At 39.6% G+C, this 24,539-nt stretch overlaps 2 protein-coding genes across 13 annotated transcripts in view; one reads left to right on the top strand and one right to left on the bottom strand.

Moving 5' to 3' along the window:
• LOC138179251 (peroxisomal leader peptide-processing protease) overlaps nucleotides 1–24,539 on the bottom strand; it is a 29,233-nt gene that overhangs the window by 4,175 nt on the left and 519 nt on the right. The window contains exon 1 of one of the 7 annotated variants that reach the window (XM_069111866.1): nucleotides 24,508–24,524. The exons of 1 other annotated variant lie outside the window; for it this stretch is intronic. The gene's annotated coding sequence lies outside the window, so the exon portion shown is untranslated. Of the gene's footprint in view, nucleotides 1–2,582; nucleotides 2,722–2,873; nucleotides 2,964–11,746; nucleotides 13,017–15,498; nucleotides 15,742–24,507; nucleotides 24,525–24,539 lie in introns of those variants that run through there. 5 more of the 7 variants (XM_069111862.1, XM_069111861.1, XM_069111864.1 and 2 more) reach the window with 5 other exon arrangements.
• Nucleotides 203–22,224, top strand: ITP (ion transport peptide). 6 transcript variants are annotated; one of them, XM_069111874.1, is made up of 5 exons: nucleotides 3,081–3,220; nucleotides 3,756–4,788; nucleotides 17,254–17,834; nucleotides 18,694–18,814; nucleotides 20,402–22,224. In XM_069111874.1, exons 2-4 carry the CDS (start codon nucleotides 4,729–4,731, stop codon nucleotides 18,812–18,814), a joined length of 762 nt encoding a protein of 253 aa, XP_068967975.1. In that variant the 5' UTR covers nucleotides 3,081–3,220; nucleotides 3,756–4,728; the 3' UTR covers nucleotides 20,402–22,224. The 6 variants fall into 6 exon arrangements, with proteins under 6 accessions (XP_068967976.1, XP_068967973.1, XP_068967974.1 ...); XM_069111875.1 differs by lacking the exons at nucleotides 3,081–3,220; nucleotides 3,756–4,788 and adding an exon at nucleotides 203–530; XM_069111872.1 differs by lacking the exons at nucleotides 3,081–3,220; nucleotides 3,756–4,788 and adding an exon at nucleotides 2,597–2,728.

Raw genomic sequence — 24,539 nt, 5'->3', positions numbered from 1 at the left:
AGAGAGAAGGAAGAAAGAAAGAATCGTAGGAAACGAAACGAAGGGGGGAGGAAGATGGGAACGGACAGGAAAGCTAGATAGGTGATGGAGGATAACAAGAAGGGAGGGTAACGGAAAGAAACGAAGACAAGGGAAAAAGGGAAAAGAGAAAGAAGAAATCAAAGGAAAGAGTGAGGGAGGAAGAGAGAGAGAGAGAGAGAGAGAGAGAGAGAGAGAGAGCTCGTGACGAACAAGACGTAAGCTACTCGTTATTTGCAAGGAAGAAGATTGCAGGCTCTATTTCTGCCTGTTCGCAATTAGGCGGGCAGCTGGTGGTGCCGAGGGAGGTAACTCGAAGCTGAGCGATAACGCAACGATTCTCTGGGCAAGTTGAAGGGGTGGCGAAGAAAGGGGTTCTCCCTGAAAGAGAAGGACGCGCGCACCGAACACCCGCCGAGAGGTGTATATTAGACGCGGAACGCCGCGACGCCTAGATCAGAAGGATTCAGTTCGTTGTGCTGTTACTGTCATTCAAGGAAGACCGTATCAAGGTATGTCTTTCGAGATACCGACTCAAAGATTCACTTTCTAGTTATTGTTATCTCGATCGACAGCAAAGTTCTGGTTTTGGAGAAAACTCTGTACCGTAACGTTGTCATTGTCTTTAAGGTCTGGATTCGTCCTCGGTATTCAGTGTCGAGTGTCGAGTGTCGCATGTCTAAGTGTCTCGAGTATCGCGTATCGTGTCGTGACTAGGGAATGGAGCAAGAAAATCGAACGCAACAGGACATAAAAGAACACAAGTCGGGTCGAATCGAATCAAAACGAATTGTATATGGATTCGAATCGAACTAGGGTCGGGACAAATTGAATCGGATCGTTTCGAAAGTCGAAAGGATGTATCACACGCCGCATAGTCTTTCTTTCTCTCAGGTTTTCTAAAACTTATATAGAAATCATGGATAAGAGACACAAGGTGGATAACTAAAACATGAAAAGTTTGAATGGCTATTCTTTTTTTGGCTTGAATTAAATAGAGCTTGTTTAACCGTGTTTGACTGTTACAGTCACGTTCCATTTTCAAATACAGAAGCATGCCATCGAATAAATGGTCGTCCAAGACTTAAGAGACAAATAACTGAAACAAAATAACGTGTATATACGGCCAGCTGTCTACCCAATGAGATATATCGAGAAAAGAACGACGTTCTCTCACTTTCTCTAATTGTCCGCTTTAATTTATATCAATTGCATCTTGGCACGGTCGTTCGAGAGTGATATCGTAAACGTCATCAACGAATCATGTTGACGCACGCTTTCGAATGAACCGTGAGCACATTTCAACTGCTGGATGTTTCAACGAGTCAAAATCGTTTACCGAGTTTTTTCTTATTACTATACCGATATATAATATATTACTATATCTATACATATTTTTCTTTTATATACTTGACATGACTTGTATATATGTACATATTTTTCTTTCATATACTCCACATGATAAGCATTATCCATTAATCATTACACAATTTTCTCCCAACGATGAAGGTCGATAGTCAAATCGTTAAAGAATAGGAGAATAGAATATAAAGAGTGTCAGAAATGTTCGAGGAAGGAAATATTGCAATGGAGGATGAAAAAAGGAGCTTATAAGTGGTTAAATACAGAAAAACGGGTGTAAATATCTTTTATATGTTATCATCTGTCTAACTGATAAATATCGAGAGTGATGGAAATTAGGATAAACATAGGATGTTTAAAATTATAACGTACAATTAACGTCTGTAAATAATATAGTGTGTTGTTAGTGGCAAAATCTCTTTTGATAATCGTTGGAAACCTATGGTGTGCGATAATTATAATTCGTTAGTAACGGCCGATAAGCATATTGATTACATCGATAAACGATATAATCTCTAATGATTTATGGATTACGTAATTACGAAATGTCGCATAGGTTAAATCGATCGGCTGAAAACTGGAAAAAGAAAACATAGATACGTAGACGATCCAAGGGGACCGTTTAAATAATTTTATCATTTATTTATTATTAAAAAATGATACAAGAAGGCGATCGTGTAAGTGACGTTAGGAAAATAACCAACGTAACCACTTATTATTTAACATCATAATCGCACATGGTATACTAGCGACCGGCCAAGCGTCCGACCGACTGACCGACCGACCGACCGATCGACCGACCGAGCGACCGGGCAAACGAAAGAACGAACGAACGAACGAACGAACGAACGAACGAACGAACGAACGAACGAACGAACGAACGAACGGACGAACAAACACCGATCCAGAAAGCTATTCTGGGAATTTGCTACGGAACTCGAAGGCGAGCTACTTTCCGTTTTCAGAGAAGTTGTCGAGTTATTTATAGCTCAACCCTATCGTGGTCCGTTCGTCGGAAAAGGACATTTCATCTTTCTCCCGTTTCTGTCTTTTCTTACTAACGTTAATTTTCTTCATGGAATCTTTGCTCGATATTCTTTGCTTCACTAATTGTAAGTACTAGATACATAAAAATCGGTTTGACGTACATATTAATTTACGTTGATTCGATTCAATAGAATTCATCAAAGTAACGAACTAACCTATAAAAAGCCTGATGGTAAATATGGAATGGAGGAGGAGTCTAACGATCGTCCCAAACGTTGACCGATTATTTCAAAGCTTCCATGATAGAAGATGGATGATCACACACGATTCGGAGTTTCGTTCTTCGATGATGGAGAGAAAGGTTGATTTGTATAGCCGTATTTGGAAAATTTAAGTTTGGAATTTTGTTGGAAGAAACGGCAAGAACAGAACGGCACGGTGTTAAGGAATCGGAATAGAAAAATTCGGATGAATTCTGTTTTCGGACCGCATAATACTTTACGTACGAGTAAATGGAGTATAACCATTCCGTTGTGACTCGCGATACGGTTCGCCGCGAGAGAACACGAGCACGCGCGTGCAGAGGTACAACTGAAAGACAGCGAAAGGGAGGAAAGGGGAAGGGAAGTGAAGTAGGATCAGAGGAGGGGGTTAGCAATGAACGGGTGCGCGTAAGAGGAACCTAGGCTGATCGTAGTTGTTTCGAGTGGCCGCTTGACTCGCACAGGAGGGTCTTTTAACCGTCCATTCGCGTTAAGTGGCAGTCGTACCTACAGAGGGGCTCGACCGCAATAGAAAAGGATGGCAAAGCGTGTGCGTGCTTCGCAGCCCTACACAACCAGTCCGATTCCGAGTCAGTATTCACTGTGATTGGCTACTCTATCACCGATGCTTTGCTCTTTGCTCTGAACCTGACAAATTGGTGCCGCGTGTCGTTACGTTTCGGACGTTATTGTATTTTCCCCTCTCTTTTACAGTGTTCCATTTATGCGAAATTTACCGTTAATTTTGCTTGTCATATTTCTTCTTCGTACTTGTTTGTTTTCGTCCACCGGTTATCAGTTTTCCCGTATAATTTCTACACGCCACATACGAGAGAAAAAGATTTTACATCCGTTGCGTGATCTTGTCCTGTATTTCTGCATTTTCTACTGTTCCCCAAAAAGGGAAAGGAAAGAAAAAGAAAAACAGGAGAAGAAGAAGGCAAACTCGAGCCTCGTCGATTAAACTTTCCGTACAGAATTAATTCTTAAGTACATGCACGATATGTAAAACAACGGGAAACAAAAGTAGAAAATTTATACGTGAAAAAAAAGTTGGTGTATTACGTTCGTTCCATGTTTTGCAAGAAAGTTAAAACGTTACTGTGAACTACTAATACTTGTTAGAATTCGAAAGGGAAAGAGAGGTAAGAAGAGAAAGGAAAAAAGGAAGACAAGGAGGAGGAAGAGGGTTACGAAGCAGAAGAGAAAACAGGAGGAGGAGGAGGAAGAGGAGGAGGAATAGAACATAGAGCAGAAGAAGGAGGTGAAGGTGGAGGTGAAGGTACAGGTGGCGGTGGTAGTGGCAGCGGTGGTGGTGGTGGTGGTGGTGGTGTGATGGTGGTGGTGGAAGTGAAGGTGCAAGTGGTGGTGGCGTTGGAAGGAGAGGCGAGAGTTGGACTAAAAAAAAGTAGGAGAAAGAGCTGAAAAATTAAAAAAAAGGAGCATACGTATAGTCGAAGATGAGAAAGTAATTACGCGTGTAGGTTAAAGGAAGAGTTATCATATACAGTGGCGTATCAAAGACATATTTCGGTGTTTGATTCGGTATTAAGATTATAAATTTGGTGAATGACTGAACGAAGCAAGAACGGTTGTTGTTAGTACAAGGAGTAGCTGTCGACGTTGGAGCCAAACGCGTGAGAAAATTGGTCGGAGCGTATGCACCGACTGGCACGGATACAGACATTAAACCTATCAGCCCTCCTCATCGTTGACAGAGTTCTCTCTCAATCGTAATAAAGTTCAATGTTACGCAACTAAAACAACGATAAAATTATGAAAAAAAAGAAAATACGTGATACGTAGAGGAGAGTTCTTGTGCAAATATAGAGAAGAATACGTTGTGTGAGAATGGAACAATTATAGGTAAAAACGAGCTACATATTGGGAAGAAGAAAAGCAAGCTAAAGCTTGAGGCTACGTTGTATTCGCGTTGTAAACGTTTGTTACCGGTGCACGGTATCCTTGTGGAAGGGAAAACTGCTAGTCGATAACGATGATCAAATTTTCTTAAGTCTCGAACGTATCAGTAGGGCTGATTTCGATTTAATTCGGTGTTCTTCGAGGGAAATGAAGCTGCCGGCGCGTATAATCCACCATGGAGGACAACGACCGTCACCGCGCTACGAGGAGCCGTGTCAACTTAGCGATTCGCTACGTGAGTTTCGAGAGTGAATGTTTCTGTGAAACTACCTATTTTGTAAGCGAAACTTATAAAGTATAATTGTAGTAAAAAAAAGTGGAAAGGCATGTCGGAGCGTGCGTAACATTTAACGAAATATTTCATCGAAAATAACGCTGTCTCTCGTTATTATGCATATTAATTGGCATTGATCGCTGCTTCGTTTCAGACGTGTCAATTTTCTACATTTTCTTCTCTTTTATCCATTATTTCCTTTCATACTTTTTTCTTCTTTTCTCTTCGTATTTTCTTTCATAATTCTTTGGTTTATTTGTTTGTTTGTCTCGTCTTTGTACTTTTACTTTGTTTCTCTGCCCTTCGTTGAAATTTCTCAAGTTAAACGCGCAGCCTGATAATCCGTATTCAAGAGAAACAATAAGATGACACAAAAATTATCTGTTCTTTTCCATACGAGCTGAATATTTTGAACGAGAGCAGGAAATTTTCAAGATCTTACACTAAGTTTTACCTTTTCTTTCTTTATACTTACATATATCTAATCTCATCTAGTCTCATTTTGGCCCATGGTTTATGCTTTACTGTTGTTCGATGGACGACATTTGTCGTGTAAACGTAACGAACAGTTGGTTGCTGAAAAACTACAGTTGTTTCTTGATAAAAAGCTGACGATGATTGTATACAACTTTTGTATTAGATGTTTGTTAAAAAATTGGGAAAGATTTATTACAACTGGCTTTGAATGGAGAAGATAAAATGACGCAATGAACTTAGTTCTGTTGTCGGTTGATGCAACCGTGACGCGAGTTTACGCGACCATGACGAGACAGTTTCTAAAGTAGCTCGGTTCTTTCCGAATAGGTTACGCACGGTGTTTGAGAAAATCGAAATGACACGGAGGGAATTTTCTAGGAAATTTTAAATGTACGTTCTTACAACGTGAAATAATAAAATATTTGTTGTACATAGCCTGACTCGACAAAATATCGTATATTGGACGAAAACAAGCAATGTTTATATGGCATCTTTGATACTTGTCGTTGCATATTGACGAGGAACGTTGAACGAGTATTTTTCGAATATTTTTTTTAAGAGGAGAGCATCTGTACAAATGGACGATAGAGTGTACGAGAGAAAGACAAGGGTGAAACATTCTCGAGTAATGTATCGAACTATATTTCATTACCAAAAATAATATACGTGGAACAAGCCAAGTATGGCATCTAAAAAAAAGGAGCGAGATCTAAAAAGACAATAAGATAGAGGTTGCAATTATATAAGAAGTAGATAGTGGTGATAGAAATAGATGTACATATGTATATATGCAATGGAAACGTAGATAGAACTGGTATTGCCAGTGATGATATTGATGATGCTGGTAGATGTAGTGTTAATAGCGTTGACGATGGTATACTAGTGATTCCAATGATTGCAACAGCGAGTAACGGTGACGGTGACGGTGACGGTGACAGTGACTATGACGATGACGATGACGATACTGATAGCAACGTTAACGACGTGAATAATAATAAAAACTATAGAAGAAGAGATAGTGCATAGAAACACGGCACTGGTCAGAAATTCGAGTATCCTACGAACGAAGATAACCAGCTGGAGGTAACGTCATGTCGGAACTCTTTCTTTAGTTTGTCGAGCATATTTTATCTTCGTTGTGCTCAAAGAGTTGGTAACTGTAAGAGAAAGGACCAAGTTACTTTGATACGTATAAAGGAAAGAGAGTAAAAAAAGGAAAGAGAGCGGATTTACGTATACACGATGGATGCGTGAGCGAGCAGAGAAGAAAGGAAAGATTAGGAAAGAAAGCCGGATAGATAAATAAAATAAAGGAATAAGTAGATGAATATACAAATAGGCCAATCCGATCGGTTCTTCGGATTGTCACGCACGGCCCACCTGTGCGCGGTGGATCGCGTCGGAGAACGGCTGTCCTTCGATATATCTCGCGTTGTTCGGCCCCGACGGACTCGGTGCTTGGAGCCGTAAGGGGGTGGGTGGCCGAGGAGGCGGGCGGGCATTCTGCCGCGCGCGCGCCTTTCTCGAGATCGCGATACCACAGTTCCGCGGTGGTACTTGTCTCGCATGTTTCCTTCCGCGACGTTTGAGGAACTACCTCGAAGAAGGAAGTGTTTCACAGTAGACAGAAATACGAAAGATTTCCGATTTCCCAAGAGAATCAAGTGGTCGTCGAGCGACTAAACGATCGTTAAGATACTACTACGGGAGGCGAGGTGGCGCGTACGAAATATCTAGTGAAGTGATTGTTGTTTTTGAGCCTTTTAAAGCTAACGTTAGATTGAAACATCGGAAAGTAGAAACGAAGTAAAGAAGGAATAAATAAGGACTAGAATCGAGACTAGCAGAGACGTTCTCGGTGAGATCGACGTACGATTTCTTCAATATCTTTCTTAATATCGTCGGCTATCACGACGATATTAAGAAAAGAGAAGAGAAGAGAAGAGAGATAGAGCGATTAATAGTGAATACGAAACTGTTTAAAAGGGAGGGTGGGAGATAGGAGGGGGAAGAGGGAGAAAATAGGGGGTGGAAAGCAGGTGGGAGGGTGGGAGGGAGAAAAGAGGAGGAAGCAGGAGAAGAAGAAGAAGAAGGAGAAAAAGAAGAGGAAGAGGAAGAAAAAGGTTACTGTAGGAAGGGATTTACCATAACAAAACCAAATTGCATAAAAACGATCGTCTCGGCTGTAGGAAATAGTTTGTACAACTGGAAAACAAGCGAACAGGAGTGCAAAGCTGAAGAGAAGACAGAAGAGCTGTATCCATAGAAAGAAAGTTAGAAAGACTTACCAGCATAGCAGAAGATAAACAGTTAGAAAGCATAACAAACGGGAATACGGTGAAAGAAAAAGGGAGAAAGAGCATTTTAAATGTAAGTTTTGTATTTTTGTTATGTCTATCCTACGGATACAACGCGATACTTTAATTTCAATGCACTTATAATCGTCATTTCCGTTAATCGAGTCAAATCAATAAGGCAGGTCAAATAGTTTTTCGTTGTTCTTTCAATTATTTTCATCTCGTTGGAGAAACGTGCGCGATCAGGAAGACCCAAGATTGGACATATTTAAAATTTAATAAAATAGAATGAAACTGCGGTTCTCTTTCGATTCTTCGCTTGAGCCAACTACTAATTTTACGTATCGTTCGTTTCATAACATATCTCTATACACTGTATTTTGCACTTTCACTTATTCACCTATTTATCCGTTTCGATGAATTTGCCGTAAAATGTGTTACGAGCTTCCGTATCGTTGAATCTTTCTTCGAAACTTTTTGTAAACGAATTTACACGACAAGCGTAAAGCTCTTACGGACAAGTACTCGAAAGCAGCTAATTTAAAAAGTTGGAACCACATGTTGACGAACGAAATTCTACCATGCTGTCGAGAACATTAACGAAAAGGGAAGAGCACTGTTAGAGTGCTCGAGTGGAACACTGTTAGAAAAAGACGAAGAATAAAAAGAAAGAAGGAGGAGGAGGAGGAGGAGGAGGAGGAGGAGGAGGAGGATAAGAAGAAGAAGACGAAGAAGAAAAAGAAAGAGAACAAACGAAAAGGTGAAAAGAAGATAGAGGATGAAAGGATATAGAGGGTCTCTATCTTTAGAGTTCATTCAGAGAATCTTTCACTCAGGGCCGAGTGAGGACCAAACACGAGTTGAGTCATACTTGAAAGACCAACGTATGAAGAAGCGGGAAACAAGGAGATTCGGGCTTGTTCTTCGCTTAGGTACATCAATTTAATCCGAATTTCCGTACTAGTGACAAGAAATTGTAAAGAATAGAAACGCACGGGAAACGTAAATAAGTAAAACGGAATGGCAAACAAAAGAGTTAATATCGGTTTAGTCCGAAAGTGTGGTATTTTTGATATAAGAAAATGCGAACAGATCGTTCGAAGAAACATTATTAATTACACATAGCACATATATAATACGCGTGCTTATGTTCTAATTCGATAGTCGTTCCTTTTGTAAGAGGCGAGTTTACACCTGAAGTGAAATATTTCTGCTACGCGTTAAAAGAGAAATAAAGGAGGAATAAAAGGAAAAGTTTGGTTACAATATGGAGAAAGGAAAGGGAAAGTACTGTTAAAAAATGGAATCGTGCGAAACAACGTTTAACGATTAACAACATGTAAGTAAGAAAGAAAGTGATGTACATATGCTCGTGATGGATGAAATTCTAAAAGAGCGAAAGAAACGGACATTGCGTATGTGATATCATAGAGTATAAGTATAAAATAAAGAAATGACGACGAAGGAAATCGGGAAAGAGTAGGAGGAATGAGGTACAGCCACCTGTAGCTAGCAGCGACACGCCTCTCGAGAAACTCGCCCAGCGAGCGTGCGCATTTTCTGGCAAGCAGGTAGAAACGTAGCTCACGGTCTTAATTCTTTCGGTATTTCACTCGAGTTCTCGAAATTATTAGCTTAGAAGATGAACGGACTAATCGTGGTCGGTCTCGCAATGTTTCGAAAGAAATCTTATAAAACGATCGCAAAATGCAAGTAGGGAAATGCGCTGGATTTAACTAAATTGCGACACACGATTCCAGCAAACTTAATATCGTTGCATCGTTTCTTCGTGATGCTTCAGATGTGAAATGTAGCGTAGATTCCGCTTCTTATAAATTTATAAACATCACAGAGATCCTTAATATGCGATTGCTTTTATACGGTTGGTACATCGTCGATGCTATACGCTGCCACGAAATTTGATTTCAAGCGAACAAAATGCATTTACTACTACGTACGGTTTACAACGGATCGTGTTACAAGCTAAGCCAGTATAGCGATTAATCGCGTTAGATTGTACTAGCTCCGTAACTGCTCCGTAAACGAGACGTGGCTTATGGTCAAAGAAAAACAAACGAAAATTGGCATATGTTCCTTATCAATTTTTTACACACGAATAGTCTTATACCATGTTCGTGTGAATATTTAAAAATTCGTCGATCGAACGGTCAGTTCGATTAGTTCGAATTGAAAGGAAGAATTATCCGTATTGTACTCTTGAATCGTACGCTTGTCTATCGCGGAACGTCATAGAGATCAATTTCTTCCCAGTTCCCGTTTCCATCGTGATTTACTTTCATTCACGTTTCTATGTAACTACAAACTCACTATAGCTACCCCCTGCTTTTTTCTGTTTCTTCCAAACATTTACTAATTGCCATCGTTTATCGCGTTTATTATATATTCGATTCTTGATCGATCATCGTCTCGCTCGCGTGTTTATCCTTTTGCGAATGATGTCGTAGCATTCGTGGAAATTCGTTGGCATTTTGGAATTGCTAAGATAGAAAGAAAAGAGGAGGAAATAAACGAAGGGAAGAGAAGAGGAGAGAAGAGATAAGAAAAGGAAAGCAAACTAATTGCAGAGATATTAAGGGAAGAGAAACTGAGAAAAGGATATGTTGGAATAACCGTAGAAAACACGTCGAAACATTAGCAATGTAAGATGCGGTGAAGCGAAACGAGAGAAGCGAAAGACAGAGAAAGGCTACAGCTTGTCGTAATGCGAACCATAGGACGCCAAGCTGTCTGCCGGAACGCTGCTTTGCCCCACTACAGTGTTCGACGCTAATGTCCAATCGCGACGTTGCTGCCAGCAGTGACTGCAACTCTTGTCTTGTTCTTCTTTCTGCATTTGTTTCTGCTTTTGCCCCTATTCCCGTCCTTGTTTCTGCTATTACTTGTACGCGTACTCGCGAACACTACGTTGCTTTAGTACCGTTGCTTCAGCCCCAATTCAATTTCTATATTTACTTCTGTTTGGCCACCATCTTCGTTCTTCACGCTTGTATTCGATACCTTGATCGTCGTTGTCGCCACTATTCGCTTATTACTCGCTTATTATCGATAATAGAGCGACCGTATTAAAATCACGATAATGCTCATTGACGTTGCCACTATTGTCACTACTCTCAAAAAAAAAAAAAAAAAAAAATTAGTGGATAGAAACAACGACGAACGACGACGGACACTTAAAGACGTCCGATGGGTGAAATCCGCGACTAGACAGCAATGTTGATACGATAACCAGAACGACGGTAGAAGCGACCACTACAGTACAGGCTTTGTCCTACATACGCGAAATGTGTGTATATATATATATACATATATATATATATATATACATGTACTTTACACTTTTAAAATGTAACGGGCAGCCAGGCCAGCCAGATCGTGTAAATAAATCGTGTACGATTCTCTCCTTATAGCTTCCTCTTAACCACCACTTAGCCGCGAGTTGGAGAATGATTCCAAGCATACTAAGAAAAAGACACGGCCACACTGAAGAAACAGTAACTTCTCTGTCGATGGCTGTGTACTGTGTATATATTCGTATACTTTCTCGTATCTCGACTCGGCGAGAAATAATTGGCTTCGACGTTCGATTTCAGTGACAATGTGACACCACAGTATTATTACATTAAATAACACAATTTACATGTATACGTCGTTCGAAAACCATCTTACTTCACACTTTTCCAAGCTTTTTACTTATCGTTAGACGGATCGAACAGATCGATATAGACGAAGCGAGGAACGCATAAAGTAGAAGCTGATATCTCTACGATTTATCTTGCCGGAAGTAGGTTCGGAAGAGGCGCGATAATATTTCTTACTTTTGAGTTTATTTTTATTATCGCGACACTTTCTATATTATAATCGGCCTGTTTGAGTATACGCTACGGTACTGTTGGCGTACAAGATTCAACATATAGAAAAATGGGGATATACAGAAGGGAGAAAGAAAGAAGAAGGAAGGGCGAAAGGAAAGGCGTGTACGCGCGCATAAAGCTCAATCCGAGCGACACACCTGTTGAACATTCCTTCGCAAATACCCGCGCGTCGACTACGTACATTGCATACGAAGGTGCATGCGGACGCAGGACGCAGCTGTGCTTGGCTTGCTTTGCCTTGCTTTGCCTTACCTTGCCTTGCTTTGCCTTGGCTTGCCTTGCCTTGCCTTGTCTTGTCTCGCCTTGTCTTGTCTTGATTTGCCTTGTTTTGCTCTGCTCGTGAGTATTCCACGAATTTCATGGAAATAAGTTTCACTATTCGTCTTTTAATGCAAATATCAACTTGCACGTTGATTTGTTTCTACGAAATTCCTTTGTATTAGCGATTCCAGATGAAAAAGGAGTATGGAAAAACCTATGATTTCACGTGATTTTTGTTGAGTAACGTAACGCTAACAACGAACTACGTAATAGAGAATAAAACAATGCACGAAATATAATCATCTTTAATGAGAACTAGGATTTGAAGAAATCGATCTGTACGCTATGGTACACGCGTCGTTCGTTTGAATTGTAATTCTCTTTGCGCAAATTCTATCGCTATAAATTAATCAAGATGTTAAATTTGCTCTTGCCTAATTATACTCGTACGTTAATGATACACTTTGCTTTAGATTATTTATATACATATGCTAAAATAACGATGAGATGACATGTATATACGTATATTTTCGTGCCTAAGTATATATATATACATATATATACGGGGCCAAATTAAACGATACGACGTTCGACCGTACTATTTCATTGGAATAGTTAAACAGTTGGAAAGATAAAAAGAGGCAGCAAAAAGGAGATGTATGAAACGAGAATCGTCGTTCGATCGATAAATGGATTTAGAGATTTTATCGCGATCATTAACTCGTCATTAGCTGTCGGCATAGGTTAATAAGGACTGTCCTTATGTAATTAAAGCAAACGATTGACGTCATCGGCTCTTCTATTTATGTAGCATCTCTTCGAGAATCGGAGAACCACCAGTAGTATACGCGTGTTTCTGTTTTTTCATTCTGATTGTCGACGATTCGATGTATCGAGCTGTTTCTACGAAAGCGTATGACGTCAAAGGAACGTACCCTTTTTTGTGCTCTGCGTTCCCGGCATTTAATAGCTATAAGCTAGTATCCACCTTCCAATTGGAAATTATTTTTCGATATGTTATTTTCGATATGTTAAAATACGAAGGCATAGCAGAGGTAGAGTCACGATGACAATCATGATATTTCATGACTGTGCGTTTCAAGCGTACGTTTGTTGGCCAGCAACGATCGAGTTTTTTTACAAGATGCATCTATCCATCGGTCGTTGAAAAGTTTTCGAAATATTTCGCAAAAATCTGCGCACGCGTCCACGTGTATATACCGTTTATATGGGTAGTGCAAAAAGAGAGAGAATACGGATACGAGAGAAAGAAAGAAAGACCAACGTATGGGGGATGACGATGGGGATGGGAAAGGGGAAGAGAGAAAAAGAGGAAAATGGGAGAGAAAGAGAGAGAGGGAGAGAGAGAGGGAGAGAGATCGTGCAAAAGGGGAAGAGCTCGTATTCGCATTTGGAATCCCATACGCCATACAGTATACAGATTCCCACTTCTGTCGACTCAGCCTTTTCCTTCTTGTCGAGGTTACAAACAGCATCTGTACACGTCAGAGCACACCTGGGTGGTGATCTCGTGTATTAAATTATCGTCGTGTTGATCTTGCAAGCGAACGGGAGATCGTTAGTTTTGCTCCAAGATCCCGCGATCGAGGACGCCGGACGCCTCGATCCTCCGTCGTCCGTTCAACCCGCCTATCTCTCCTTCTCCTTGAGTTCTTCGGCTTCTCCGCGTCCTTCTCCCCGCTCCGCTGACAACCCCCGCCCTCCCTTTTTCTTCTCTTTCCCTCCTCTTCCTATCCCACCTCTTTGATCTTCGATCGTGACCAGATAACCAGCACTTTCGCGGCACTTTCAAAGTATTACCTCTAACTACGTTCGACTCTACCGGAAAGTTCTCGAACTTGTTCAAGAACGATATAGATTCCTCGATGCCTTTTCGCTTTCTTGATATTTCTTTTAATACCTATAACATATAGTACTTATTTAAGTACCAGTTTAGTTTATGCACCTCCCTCTGCGCTGTTACCGTTTACAAGCGAATAAATCTCTCAATTTCTTTCATCGTCGATTTTTATCGTTGATCGGAACATCTGTCGGTACCCTGCACCATAGCTGCATATGTTATTCTTATACATGTTCTTTAAATAGAATCAATTTCTCAACACAGCGTGAACAGCCATGAGTTTTTATGTAGGGATGAAACAGAAAAAGAGAATAACGGATAAATATAATTTTAAGTATCCTGTACAAATTCGTATATTAATTTGGAGGTGATCAATAATCCCTTTGCTGGTTGATCTTGTTACCTCGTTGTCTATCGATTTACGATCCGCATCTACCTTTTCTTTTTCTTCCTTCTTTTTTTTCCCTTGAATCTGCTCGCTTACCGCTCAAACGGTTCCTTTTCTCTCCTCCTCCTCCTTCTTTTTCTTCTTCTTCTTCTTCTTCTTCTTCTTCTTCTTCTCTTTCTTCAGCCATCTAATCTTTCTCCGCGTTTAATTTTTCTCCGTCCCTGCAAATACTTCGACTATCTTTTCTGCTTGCTTGCTCTATTAAGTAGTGAATCTGTATCGCGTCGTCTCTCTTGTTTCTAAGCTCCGTTCGTTTCGATTAATTTCCTCGCGAATGAACGCGTATGAATAAAAAGAGACGACGAGAAGACCATTTTATTCGAAAGATCCACGTGTTTGACCAGAACGATCTGCATACACGTGTAAGTACGCACACCACTGTCACCGGCGTAGAAATATCGGGTAAGCTGGTTCACGAGGAAAGCCAAGGAGGTCGGGAAGGGACTGCACTGAATCGCGTATATGTACGTACATGAATGCACGAATGTGGTAGGAGACGGGCAGACAAACTCAGACCAAGACACGAAGCACACACGGTTCTAGCGAGTCTTCTCGTGAGCTCGTCGAGCAACTCCTTCTCACGATTGAGTCATCCGGCACGGGAAGAGGACCACCTGGTGAGGAGAGCCCAACGATGTATCTAACGATATAGACCGTTTCGCCTCGTGGCTCCTTCCTCTTATCCCATTCGACCCAACTGGCTTTCGACTTCAGTGGGTTCGACTCAAAACGATTCGATTCAACTTGTAACGTTACTATTCTCTCTCTTTCTCCTTTTTTTCCCCTCGTTTTGCTAGCGATCTTATATTCCTTATTTTCTTATTTGATGTTGATAATTCTGGGAACATGTTGCTGATTCTGGGTAGTGGCATTACAACGCAACAGGATATGCTTTGAGATACTCTCTCTTCAAACAAACAAATTCAACTGATCTCTTCTTTTCGATAAGCTCTCAATTCCGAATTCTCGGAAGAGCTTGTATAACACTGGAGGAACGACAAACGTTCGTTCGTTTTCATGCGTTCGTTCGATTATTACATTCGTTCTCGCGCCGTATTTTAGATCTGAAATAAAAATAGTTAAACGGACGCAAGTAAACGGGATACTTCGGGGACATGTCGGTAATATTTCGGGTGCAAGGAAGATCTATATTTTAATTCACGCGATTCGAATGCAAGCATTTAAGATGCGTGTCGATAAAGGAGTTGCATTCGGTCGCGTGTAAGCATCGAACGTGTATACAGTACGTACGTACATAACTAGTGACTCGGATAACAGCGCGCGACAGAGCCGTGAAGCGGTGCCGAAGAGTGTATAGTTTTTTGCTAAGGGGGATTTACAGATTGCACACCTGTGCATGGCTCGACCGAGGAAAGACCTCACCTGTCGAGTAACCGGTCTCCATTGACTTTTTCTTCGTTTACGTACACTCACTTTGCTTTCTGCTCTCCACTCTACTCTCCACTATCTGCTCTTCACCCTTCGTATTCCACCCATCTCGCCATCCATTCTTCCTTGCCCCTCAGCCCCGACATTTAGTTATAGTTTTCCACCCTAAAATCTTTACCGTGAGCCTTTCGTCTCCTATTTTCATCTCTAGTTGGTCTGACGCAGGTTGATCGCGTTCACCATCTGTAGTTTTTTATTCTCTCTTTATTTTCAGGACTCGAGACGAACCTAGAATTCCAATTTAGTAAAACAGGAATTTATCTTTTTTCACTCTGCGAAGAAGAGAAAGCTGTAGCTATAGCTGGAGACTTTTAATCGCAAATCAACGTTACTTTCGCAAATCTGGCTAAATACCATACGTAATATCGGAAACGAACGGAAACTCGTCTATAGATAAATTCAACTATTGTAATTAAACCTGTTAAGTGGAGTTTTAATCGATCGATTACCGTTTATCGACGCCGATTATCGTTGCAAATTAATGCAAATTGCTAGAAAAACTAGATAAATTAGCGGCGCGATACGACGCAACGCAGCGAGACGGCCAATGATCGGCGATCAACAGTCGGCGGTCGGCGATCGATGATCGATGATGGACGATCATACTCGGTCTGAAAATCCGTGGGACGATGTTTAACGATCGAGACCGAGCGACTTTAGCGGCAAATTATCGGGCTGCAGGTAATTACCAGGTGGGGGTCCGATATAGAGTGGGGCGGTTTGAGAGTTCCAAGAATCGGTCGTGGCTAAAAATAAGATCCCACCCGGGAGCAGTGATTATGTTCCGAAAAAAGAGAACCGAGCGAAACGTTCTCCTCGGCGTGTACAGGTGCCGCCGCGCCGATGAGACGAAGGCAAAAGAACAAACAAGAAACCGTCGTGCGTTCGAGAATCTCGCATTGCCCCGCATCGCCGCGCATAAGAAGGCTCCCCTCGTCTCGCACATTGCTATGCAGTACCGTGCCGTGCTGTGCCGCTCTGCGCTTCAGCTCCGCTTAATGAAGTTGTCGGTTCGGGACGTTTACAGGTGGGGCCTACCTGCGTGTGGTCCATTCACAACGACTGCCGCGGGACTGGTTAGGAGGAGAGCTTTACATCTTTACTTTTACCTCACGAATCGCTTTGAGTTTGTCGAGCCTCGAAATGCCGTGTGCTCGACTCGAACAGGGCCGCGGTCATTATTGTCGACGTTGTCATCGTCGTCGACGACGTTCTTCTCCTTCTCGTTATTGCTGTCGCCGCTGTTTGTTACTGTCACCACGGTAAAATGACAAGGAGAACACGGACGGCCACTATTACGAGTGCCACGAAACAACTTGTACACTTTCGAGGGGTTAGGTTCGGGAAAGAGAGTGCGGGGACACTGAAACATACAAGTACGAAATCCATATGCATCCGTAAGCAGTGTACGGACTGTACAAGCATATAAGTACTTACACGAGTCTCCACAATGGATGGATTTAATACATGTTCGAGTTTTGCGTTTCTCGCACTCTCTCTTCCCCTCTTTCCCTCTCTCCCTCTTTCTCCTTTTCTTCCGCAATATTCGCTAGTCTTTCTTTTCTCTGGCGCAGTTTTATCGTAGATATATTATTTGCCACAGAGATGTTATTCGTTCTTAAACTTCAGCAAATTTCGACTATGTCTTTCTAGTTCAAAGAATATAAAACGATCAGCTTCTTTGACATCTTCGTTTATTTCCGATTTGCCAATCTATTTTGTACTTTATTTCTTTTTCAGACTATGCATCGGCAACAGAGGCTTCGTTCCTCATCGTCATCTTTATCATCGTTAACCTTACCGCTCTCGATGTCTCGTTCATCTATCCCATCCACAACTACATCGATATCGTCTGTAACGATGCCGTCTTCTACGACAACCTCAACGTCGCCATCGCCGTCGCCATCGACGCCGTCGTCGCCGTTATCGTCGTCATCGCCGTTGTCATCGTCGTCCATCTTTCTACCATTGTCAACGACGTGGCCGACATCGAACTTGTCGTCATATTCCTGGAGCGTACAACAAACCTCATGCTCGAGGTTACCTTCGTTACCAAGCGAATCGTCGATCGTGTCAACTGTATCGATACCCTGCCCAAAACTCGTCTCTGTGTTAGCTTGGTCTGTGACACTGTTACTCGTTTCATCGTGCATCGGTCTAACGGACGCTGGCATCTTGAATGGACATCCTTTGGGTAAAAGGTCCTTTATCGATATTCAATGTAAGGGTATATACGATAAAAGTATCTTTGCCCGGCTGGACCGTATCTGCGAGGATTGTTATAACCTGTTTCGGGAACCTCAATTACATCAACTATGCAGGTAATTATCCATAAAGATTCGAATACGTTCTATCAATCATATATGCGACATACATCGTCTATTCGTCTAGTGTGTTTATTGTAACGTATCGTGGATTTAGATAACCATCGACGAACGAAATTTTTCGGTACCATCGTAAAGTAACGCACGCGACACGATTCCTTCCTTTCGATATAAAACACAGGCAAGTATGTACTTACATTTTTATTTTTATCACGAATGCTTTTACCCGGCAGTATCGTCGACATCCTCTGTCCTTTCGATAGAAAGCATTCGTTTTACTGCACGCGTTACATATACAGTGATTGCAATCGTCTTGTCTTTTTTACTCCGTCGATAATACGACGCGTGTGCGATCAGATGTTTCGTGCCTCAAAAACAGTACAAATTAGAGAAAATTTAAGAGGGCAAGAAAGATGTTCAATACTGTCTAGATATGAAATTGTTCAAACATTTTCTCTGTAGAACGTGCGCGTGATTTCATTTACGCCTTACGTGAACTGTTTACGAGAGGAAGTGCGACAATCGAAAGGTCGATATGTAACTTCGATTATATTTCGATGGATTAAAGCGTACTTTCGATTAGATACGTCGATGATACAGATGTCGAGAAATTGCAAATCGTAAGCTCGAAGAAGGAAGGAATATTGGAAAAAGTGTATCGTCCAGTGATTGTTTTACCTTTGGTCGGTGAATTTGCGAGTCGAAGGTTGTCTAAAAATTCTTATCTTATACTAGCGAGAACGAACCTCGCTAATATTTCACTTATTTTCAGATCTAGGACGAATCACTCAAGATAACGATATGTAGCGAATTCACCGGATTATATTTAGTGTTTGTATTTTGAAATCTTTTCCAGGAAAAACTGCTTTACATCAGACTACTTCAAAGGATGCTTAGACGTACTGTTGTTACAAGACGAAGTAGAGAAGATCCAAACATGGATCAAGACACTTCATGGAGCGGAACCCGGGGTTTAGGTAGCTTCTTTTTTTGTGTTTATGATTTCTTATCCGCGTATTTTCATTTTATAGCTTTACATGTAGTACTCTATTCGTCGAACGCATTCGCTTCTCTCATTTTCCTCTCTTTTCGATCTACCCCGATCATCTTATCGTCCTTTTCTATTTTATCATTTTCTTTCAGCAATCATTCATCTTACTTAAGTCTCGAACAACTACTTCTTTCTCCTCTAACTACTTTTACCTCTTTAAATTCTTCTTCTTCTTCTCCTTCTCATTCCCCTCTTTCTGTTTCTCTTTCTCCATCTCCATTCTCATCTTCTTGTCCTCCTATATTCCGATTCTTGAATTTTCTCTACTTTTTGGTTGCACGTTTGTTTTCGTTGCTCGTTAACAAATTCTCGTTCCCGATAGTTACCAACATTTACGATCGAACTAGTTGTTTTCCGATCGACGGAAACTATACGCCTTTGTCGTCGTCTCAAGAATTTATGAACCACGACTCAACGATGCACACAATATACACGATGATACGCGACATATGCGCATGCTGTATGTGCCCTTAGGTAATTCTAAGTAAATTTCGCAATAATAAAATGATGTTGCTCGATATTTTAGTACATTTTATAGGTATTTTAATAGACGCATTATGCGCATTTTCAGCGACAAGTAATTACTCTTTTTCAATTAATTTCTTCTAACTCTTACATCTCGTAGATAAGTACATGTTTATTTGTATGCTTAGTGATTTTTCAATATCGTAGCTAACCTTATTTGAGGATACATAAGATACGAAACGGCGGCGTTACGTTCTTTTTTCGATTTTGTCGTTCATTTTCATTCGTTTTTTCCATTTTTCTCCCAACGATTTTTGAGATGAGCAACACACATTTTTCGACATTTTTTCCAAGTGTTTTTTGTCGCGCGTTATCGTGCCTCATCGAAACAACATAGATTTTGTACTAACGTACATTTTTCAGACAACACGACGGGTACAGGATGCCAATGGAAATATGTACTGCAAAGAGGAGAGAATAATAAAACAAGTTTTTGCAACGTTCAAATATTTTTGCAGGTTATGTTGCTGGAAGCAGCTGTTATGTATTTTGTAGTTTTTGTCTCCTTGCAATTACGATTTTTGCGTGCAAGATATATCCATTGTAAATCATTTACTAGTCATTTCACGTTTTATAAGAAAAGGAATATGTACACCGTTTCAATCGGTACATTTTTCAATTTTTCAATTCTACGTTATTTAACAATCGTTGTATCGAAATTGAAGGATTCGTTTGTGTGTGTTTATCGTAGGAAAAGGCGTGGTCTATTCGCTGACATTTCATGTGTCGTAAAACGACAATTTCATGTGTGTAACTGATAATAACAATGAGAAAGTTTCTTGTTTCAAGGCGTAAAAGAAGACTGTATGAAACCAAACGAACGAATCCTAGATTTTTTCTTTTCATTTCTTCTTTCCTTTTCTTTTTTCCTTTTTTCTTTTCTTCTTCCTCAGTTTTACATTCGATTTACAAACAAAAAGATCCGATTTACACGATGAAATATAAGGTATATATATATCCTATCTAATTTATTTCTTTATATATTTAGGCAAAACTGCTTTGGTACGCAATACTTCAACAGCTGCGTTCAAGCATTGCTGCTTGAAGATGAAAAGGAAAAGCTTTTGGAGATGGTCGAGTACCTAGGCGGCAAGAAGTAAGAAGAAAAGAACACAGAGGCGCTTTCATTACGAAGACTTTCATTTACACGACATCTACGATGAACGATTCTAACAAGACCAACGAGGAACTACGAGAAACGAGAAGCTATAAGAAACAATTTCGACAACGATTTTCCGCAGAATTTTGAGTAACTTATCATCAACATTCGTTCATGCTATTTCCTTCACAACGTCCGAAAGATCGAACACCCCTGAACTGGGAATTCGAGGCACGCTACGCAATCATACCTCTTCCTTTCATTTCCAGGATGCATCAAATGGATTAGCAGTAAATGTAATTGATTACTACACGCATACACTCGTTCACACGGAGAGAGCGGGAAAATGGGAGAGAAAAAGAATGAGACATGCAAACATGCATCCGGGAGGAAACAAATCTTCACAGAAACAGATTGAATTTTAGACAGATTTAATGAGCGAATATTCGATGAATTACCAGTTAAATAAATCAGCAAAATTTCTGTTTTTGCTATAAGGCGATTACAGATCTACCGACAGATCGATGTGATCGTAGGCGTAATAAAATATTAGTTAAATTATTCATTTTTATCGTTATCTCGGCTTCGTCTCATTCGTTTTTCTCCTTTTTCAAAGCATTGCGTATCAAAGCATGAAAACGAAGTGGTATGAGCTAAGTTTGCGTGCTAATGAACCCATATACGAATCTAGTCGACAGAATATTTGCGTTTTATTCAATTAATCATTAATTATTTACTTTAAATACCGTCGTCCGTTATTACAACGATTATTATTTTTTATCCTTTTATATTGATATTATAATTCTTAGAAAACTAGCAATCGTACATGTTACTTATTCAGTATATGATTCCAATGGTTAAAGTAGATTGATAGATAGTTAAATAGTTAGATAGATAGAGCCTTTATGATGGTTTGTCGCAATTACCATTAAAAATCTCGCCCAAACCGCTTTATATGCACTTGTGGAAGAGGACAAGATTTTCGTTATAGATTTTAGTAATAGACTTCGATTCGATCGTCGAAATGTTCAAATGATTGGCTAAAGCAGGGCATTCGATACAAAAACCGAGGAAGATTCATGGATCAAATTAATACTACGTCACCAATTATCTACAGTATTTCTATTATTAATGCTATAATGTTACTGCTGCTACCACTATTACTATTACAATTGCCGCTCTACAAAAACTACAAAAACAGTAAAAATAATTATACTGTTGTTGTGGTTGTTAAATCATTGCTATTGCTACCTCCAATAGTACTGCTATCGCTACTGTGACCGTTACTACTGCTATTGTCGTTGCAATTGTATATAAGTAAAATTACTAGCATCGTCACTCTCGTTGCTACTCTATTTCCACTTTCACCACAACTATTACATCTACTAATACTATTGTTTCAATTATTGCTACTATTAACTTCAACTATGACGGCAATTCAACGATATCGATATCATCATTGAATACTATTGCAGTTGCTATCGTTTTTATTACTGCTATTCTTATTGATTATTACTACAGCTGCTATTGCTACTTCTATTATTACAACCCTTACTATTACTATCGCTACTATTATTATCGTTAGTACTAGTACTATTACTATTACTATTATTAACTTATTGCTATTGCTACGACTATGACTTCTATTACTGATATTGTGTTATACTATATTATATTATTTTATATTATATTGTTAGTTTATAGCATACTTATTGTTGTTTAATTGCTACGACAGTGTGACAACTTCGAGTTCACCTTTGATTATTTGAAAAAATATAGGGAAGCGAACAAAATTGCGTGGTGTAGATAGCTAAAACAACGACCAATGCGAATACTCGGTTGTTCATGAGTCGAACGATGAACGGAGTTATGCGTATGTAGTAAATGTATAATATTTATTTATTTGTTTACTTTTTTAGTTTGAGAAAGGCGATCGTAAAGCGGTCACAAAACTTACGCAACAATATTCTTCGAAATAGTTATTGTATGAAAAAAGTTACGATCGAAATTAATCATTTCCGCGTATAAGTTTACAGCCCGATAGATGATCTCTGATTATCAAGCAGGAACCGTTAAGTGGATACTATGAAAATTCCATTAACGTTACTAAATATTATTTATTGTTCTAACACTCGTCCCAATCCTGGGAATTACGAACCATTCCAAAATCAGTATTGAACCCATTCCGATATCGTTCCGAAATCTCATCGCCGATATATATCCGTTTCTACCTCGTAACATATGTAACTGTTCCTCGAAATCATCTACACATTTTTGTTACCGAGTCTTGCGAATGTCGCCGTTCCAACAGATAAAACACCGATTATCGACTGTTCGTTTTACGATATATAATGTATTTTATGTATGTATATCGATGGTAACCCATTGCTCATGTCACCAGGTACGTAGGTAGAAACGAAAAAGACGCGGCGTGATGTGCGTATATTATTTGATTTAATTCGATTCTTTTATAATTTTCTCTCCCCCCCCCCTCTCTCTCTCATTCTGTTTCTCTCTATACATATATATAAAGTATACTATATTACATCTTATATAGTATATAATATATACTATCTGATATATAATATATAATGCATAATATATATTATATACTTTATATACATACATACATGTACATACTGTACATTATACGTATACTTTATATTCCATACGCATAAAGTGTAACGTATAAACACACATGTATATGCATCAAAAATTACGTACACGCGCTTCATGTACCTAAGCGACGTGTACGCACACATATGTGTACGCGTACGATTATTGACACGGATATTTAAATCTATTCTTGTTTTGCGTGAATAAAGATGATTAAAAAATGAACAACCTTTCTGCCGCCTCTGTATCTCACCATTATCCCTTATGATGATTCTGATACAACCGATCAATTTAGCATTACCCAGCCTATATTACGCGTAATTTCTATTTACAGTTAATAACCATCAGCCGGAAGGATTAAAACTAATCAGTCAGAATATAAATGAAATGCCGTCGCGGCATTTTGTTGTTGCGCTTTAAAACAAAATAGATTTAAGCAGTAAGCAGTAGCTGTAAGCAGTTCACATAGAACGCAACTTTGAGCGGCGACTAAATAAGCAGTAAGTTTGCGTCTATCAAAATAAACGCTCGTACTGCTTGGTTGCGAACGGAATGCTGACACTCGGTGGACGTTACATCAAATTTTCATTAATTTTTACACTTAATTCATGAAAATATTCCCGACCATATAAACATAAATAATTTTATCTCGTTTTCCCTCAAATTGATAAACGTGGAACTTTGAGAAGTCTGACAATAATGAAGGGATATATCCAATATCTCCTTTCTGTCGTAGATTAATATAGTCTTAAATAAAACTTACAGAAATGCATTTTTTTATAATTTTGGTAATGAGTTGCCGCATCCATGTTATTAAATTTTAACTGAATGAACAAATATGCGATATGAAAGCGAACGCAAAACGCTTGTGTGAATTGTAAGAAAAATCGGACGTATAAATGCGGCGGCAAATTGTTGCGGCGGTGACGCTGACGCATCGTTCGTTCGCTGCACCAGGCCTAAAGTGTCACATCGTACGATACTTGTCTGTGTTACTACTACATAATTAGACCCTCATTCGTTATACATAAATTTTCTCAGTGTTTCTCACTACGTATTTTGTTGACTCATGGCTACAATTATTTTTAATTATTCATGATTAATATTTCTAGGTTAGGTTAAGAGGTTGCTAAGTAATAAATACTAAGTATATGAGCGAACTACGCTAATATTCAGTTTTGTTAACAATGAGAAATAATCGACGATCTAAGAGATCCAATTGCAAGCTAGAAATTTTTTGGAATAATAAAAAATCGGCGAGGCGATCGTCAGTATTTCTTCGCGTTCGTTGTAGTCTACTAATTTTAATCGTATAATCGCTCATTATAAAGATTATATTATAACATTCGTTCTTTGTAAAATCGTTCGTTATAACTTACGTCTAACATCTTGGTTTGTATAACCTGGTATA

Source organism: Bombus flavifrons, chromosome 4 (assembly GCF_040668555.2).
Source record: "Bombus flavifrons isolate JBK064 chromosome 4, iyBomFlav1_principal, whole genome shotgun sequence".
NCBI classification, from domain to species: Eukaryota; Metazoa; Arthropoda; class Insecta; order Hymenoptera; family Apidae; genus Bombus; species Bombus flavifrons.
The sequence above is the reverse complement of the archived record's forward strand: the minus strand, read 5'-3'. Positions and strand labels throughout refer to the sequence as shown.

What these genes read in the sequence shown, in the direction of transcription:
- ITP (XM_069111872.1), top strand. Translation starts at nt 2,597, where the DNA reads ATGGTAAATATGGAATGGAGGAGGAGTCTAACGATCGTCCCAAACGTT. An exon ending in CTTCGATGATGGAGAGAAAG is followed by an intron (nt 2,729 to 17,253) that starts GTTGATTTGTAT and finishes TTTCTTTTTCAG; the next exon opens with ACTATGCATCGGCAACAGAG. An exon ending in CAATTACATCAACTATGCAG is followed by an intron (nt 17,835 to 18,693) that starts GTAATTATCCAT and finishes AATCTTTTCCAG; the next exon opens with GAAAAACTGCTTTACATCAG.